Raw genomic sequence first — 4,661 nt, 5'->3', positions numbered from 1 at the left:
ATGTAAGGAGTAATATAATTATATAATTGTGTGTCGTCAGCGTATAGATGATAACTGCAAGACTTTAGTTATTTAGTACTGTGCAACTGACTTGTGTACAACGTATAAAGCAGTGGCCCTAATATAGAACCTTGAGGTAAGCCGGACCATTGACTAATACCCCCCTTAGTCAATGGCCGGACTTAACAGTCAATACATTAGAAAATGTATTATGATTGGTTTCATTATGCCCTACCACCACGATAATGTGTATCCCATGGTAGGGATGTTGTTCAAAATAAAAAACAGAATAAACGTTTCCAAGTCATAGGCAAGGAATTTAAGGGTTAGAGGTCTAAATCGAAAACGTAGCACGCGTAAGTATTATATACATATATACAGCGTATCGTAATTTTGTTTCAGATGTAAAGGTGTGTTAAGGCGGATTCCCACTACTCGTGACTTGGCGCGTAAGGCGCGCGACTCGGCAAGCCACAAGCAGTGGGAACGGGAATGCTCGATGAAACTTGGCGGGGCTCGTCGTTCCCGTTCGGTGTCGGTAAATGTTGCAGGAGTCAAAGGAGAATTCCTAGAAAAAGCATGTGCCCTTGTAGACTGCAGAATGATTTTAATTCAGTAGCGTGCGACAGTGTCCGTGTAGATTCCTCGTTGGAACGTTTTATTACTATTGGGAATTAGAATTTTAGTAGTAATCTTCTGATATTACAAGAATTTTCACTAGGAACCACACCACGAACCTAAGAAGATAGTCAACCCTTTTTAAGTCAACCTCGTTACACCTCAAAGAGGAAAAGTGACACTTTTCTCCTTTAAATGAAAGACAAAACACGTCGATTTACTCCACATAGTACATTTTTATATTTGTTGTTGTGGACTAAATACAATGAGAATTAAGGTATGGGTAATCAAACCCTCAAAAAATGATATTATCAGCAGATGAAAGATGTAATCTTGGAAAATGATACACATCTTTAAACTAAAGAAAGTACATACATCTTTAAACTAAAGAAAGTACATCGCTCTTTATTTATCTTACAATAAAATTAGACTGTAACTAATGGGTCTCGATCAACTTGTGAGACAAACACCCCCACGTCTCCATTTAACAAAGTTTTATGCAAAATGTTTTGGAAATGTCTCAAAAATCCTCTCTCTGAGTCACTATGGTTGCATAAAATGACGTGTATACCATTTTGCGTAGCATCTAACACGTCATGGTGCAGCATTTCTCCCGTTAAATACAGATCAGCGCGCACGCCTTTTAAAACTGAACTCCCGGATCCTGCACATAGAGCGACAGACGAAACTGTATCCTCTAAAACGAATAAATCATTTATGTAAGAGAGGTTACAAATACTTACTTTGAGTTTTTTGTTTGCCCAGAGCCAAACGTAAATGTGGTATTCCAATATGCGACTTGATAGCGTCGACTAATTCTTCTACTGGTATGGGTTTACTTAAGGAACAAAGTCTTCCAGAACCGCATTCGGGATTGGCAGGGTCCTGATTGACTGGTGTTTTTTCATTAACGTCAAATGCCTGCGCCAGCCAATCATTAACTCCGCCTCTAACAGAATCCCACGAAGTATGAGGAGAATACACAGCTATTTTGTGTTTTATACATTGCACAATGATTCTTTCCTTCCAACTCCTGCAATTCTACAATAAAGCAGGATTTTGTGTTGTGTACAATGCATACGTTGCGGTAACACGCTTCAGTGGTTGGAATATGTTTGGATGATACGATATAATAAGCCCAGCATTGAGATTAATGGCTTCCTCTACGACATCTTCGGTAAGATCGTTTGTTAGCAAGATGCGCTTTATCTTTTGGGATTCCATGGGATCGACCAGTAAACCAACGTTATCCCAAGATTCGGCCAGAGTTAGTGGGGCGAAGTTCCCTAATTTTAAGATGATATCCTCTAAAAGTCTTCCAGAACCGTCAGTTTTTGCCATTGTGTTCGAATAATTACTGTATCGGACTGCAGCGAGATGGCGCAATAAAACTCGAGGTAACATTCAAAGCTGTAACAAAAAAATGGAGATTTCTAAACTCATCTTTGCTCGATGGCTCCATAAAAATGGTTTTAAATACCTACAAGGTGTTACATATAAGTATGGATGTAAAAAAAATTGGCGGTAGAGGGGATCAAAACAAGCACTTTTTCCAAATAAACTGAGGGTCCAACGTGTTTGCGAGCCACCCTAAAAACCTGATAAAATTTGCATTTCTTCTTTAATTTTTTTCTCAGCAACTGCTTATATAACTAACCGATGCACAGACTACGGACACGTCTTTGAATATGTTTTGAGGTATGCCCTTTCCGATTTTACAAAAATTTCCTACCACGAAAGGGCCCACTCCTAAATGAGGGCGCGAAAAAAATTCGGATTTCGACGAAGTTTGGTATCTGGGCCTTTTTCAAAATCACATACCTATCTGAAATTTGTTTTTGAAAATTCCAAAAAAAGATTATACGGCAATTCTTGGCCAGACAACGAAAATGAAGAAAATTGATGTGTTAGGGAACAAAATCATCGAACAGTTTTTTAAAATCACTTTTCAAACAAAACTTATACTCATTTCAGGTCAAAAAGTATCCCCCGCCTGCTAGTGAGTCATCTAATTTCGCAAATGTTGTTAGTTGAAATGGTGCCAGCCAGGTGGCGAATGACCTAAGTGGTCCAGAACCAGCCCCACATTTCTACGCATATTATACAATCTATTGGCTGAATTTATACAATTTTAGAAATATGTCTTCTGTATTCTATTATATAAAATCTGTTACTAAACAAAATTTAGTATACAGAATGTTTCGAAAGGTGTTCCTTTTGCTACAGCAGAACTTACAAATGAGTAGTTTGTGGTAATAATAAATAATTCGTAAACGATATATGTATATTAAAAAATGTAACACACCGTTTCAAGATATAAAATCAACCTAACATAATTAAAACTTAATCTGTATAATTCCACAACTTGACACTTCCATCGTCACTACAAGAAGCCAAGAACCCAGGAGTAACGGGATTCCATGCGACCGAATTCACATCCTGAGTATGTGAACGTTCAGTTGAACTTACACAATTAAAAGTTGGAGCATTGGAGTCCGAAGTTTCTTCTTCTTTGAATATTCTTATAATATCATCACCGCATGCTGTTGCGATTAAACCACTTAAATGACACCAACTGATGTCGTAAACAGTTCTCGTGTGATAACCGCTAAGTGTACACACACATTTCCATGTAGATTCATTATCTGTTGTCGGTATCCCCTCCGGGTTGTTCGGTGGATACTCCTTCCATATCTTTACAGTGGTATCGTCGCTGCACGAGGCCAATCTTCTACCGGTCTTATCAAATGCTAAGCTCCACACTGTCGAATCATGAGATTCTAAAGTTTCCAAACAAATCCAATCGTTATCAGAAAGGTCTTCCCTAAAAAGCTTAATTGTGTTGTCATAAGAAGCCGAAGCTAACAAGTCGATTTCTGGATGCCATACAACCTACGAAAAGAATACAGCGAAACTTGTTTGAACTTTTTCCATACCTACAAAGGACTTACCTTCTTGACATCTTGTGTGTGCGCATTCAAGACGGCGGCACATTCATATTCGTCCTCGTCCGCCACTTCCCAAACCCATACAGACTTATCACGACTGCAGGTGGCTAGCAAATGACCCGACCTGGACCATGCAACACTTTTCACTTCGTTCTCGTGACCCTCCAACGTAGTATTACACTCGAATTCGCCCGTCTTTCTATCCCAAATGGCGACAGTAGCGTCGAAACTGGCCGATGCCAAGTAATTACCGCACGGCGACCATGCAACTGAACGTATAGTACGCTTATGAGCGTCGCTCAATACGACTTTATTAATCCATTTGTTTCCCTGTTTCGCCCAAATTCTAACTGTTTTGTCTTCACCGCAGGTGGCGAGCGCGTCACCCTTGGGATGCCAGGCGACGTTCCACACAGGACCCACGTGTTTTGACAAAGTGTCGAGTAAGACTAGTTTACCCATCTTTTTTAAGTTACGCTTAGGATTCAATTAAAATGCTTAAAAGGTATCTTAAGCTAACAAAGCCGGAAGTGTTCTAAAAGTACTTACTTCGGAAGAAGTGTTGGGAGGTGCACCACAATTTTTGGGCAATAAAATGAAGATAAAATACAAAACGATTCAATTCACACCATGACCAAATTACTTAATGTTTTATTAATCAAATTCAAGCATGATTTGGTATACAGTAGAAGGAATGTGTGGTTAGGAAATTGTAATAGCTCCGGCAATCTGAAGAGTAGCCGTGTAATGTGTGTGGCATATGCAACAGGCGAAAAAATTGCAATTGTACATTTATGAGGTTACGACACTGGCGTATTAACGGGGGGGGGGATGAAGGGGATATATCCCCCCAGAAGAATTGAGTTATCATCATAGCTATTAGGTATTTAGGTAATACTCCGCTATCCCGCTCCGCCCACTTTAAAATAAAGGCAATAATATACAGGGTGTTTTTTTGGGAGATTTAGTTAAAAGTTTCTGGGAAAGTAAAATAGGTAGGTTTTTGAAAATTTGTACTTAGGAGTTACTCTGAAGGCCGAATCGATGTAAAATATTTTCAAAATGACCGCACATCCGGAAACACCGGAAGTAGAT

At 39.2% G+C, this 4,661-nt stretch overlaps 1 protein-coding gene across 2 annotated transcripts; it reads right to left on the bottom strand.

Moving 5' to 3' along the window:
• Positions 1-926: 926 nt before the first annotated feature.
• LOC116180875 (probable cytosolic iron-sulfur protein assembly protein Ciao1) lies at positions 927-4,283 on the bottom strand. 2 transcript variants are annotated; one of them, XM_031501047.1, is made up of 4 exons: positions 4,116-4,283; positions 1,700-2,028; positions 1,362-1,651; positions 927-1,315 (listed from the first exon to the last, which is right to left on the bottom strand). In XM_031501047.1, the coding sequence occupies exons 2-4, from the start codon at positions 2,020-2,022 to the stop codon at positions 1,044-1,046; spliced, it is 885 nt and encodes a 294-aa protein (XP_031356907.1). In that variant the 5' UTR covers positions 2,023-2,028; positions 4,116-4,283; the 3' UTR covers positions 927-1,043. The 2 variants fall into 2 exon arrangements, with proteins under 2 accessions (XP_031356907.1, XP_031356906.1); XM_031501046.1 differs by lacking the exons at positions 927-1,315; positions 1,362-1,651; positions 1,700-2,028 and adding exons at positions 2,889-3,510; positions 3,570-4,063.
• Between the last annotated feature and the right edge of the window lie 378 nt (positions 4,284-4,661).

Source organism: Photinus pyralis, unplaced genomic scaffold (genome assembly GCF_008802855.1).
Source record: "Photinus pyralis isolate 1611_PpyrPB1 unplaced genomic scaffold, Ppyr1.3 Ppyr1.4_LG9, whole genome shotgun sequence".
Lineage (NCBI taxonomy): Eukaryota > Metazoa > Arthropoda > Insecta > Coleoptera > Lampyridae > Photinus > Photinus pyralis.
This window is presented reverse-complemented; position numbering and strand designations above follow the sequence as displayed.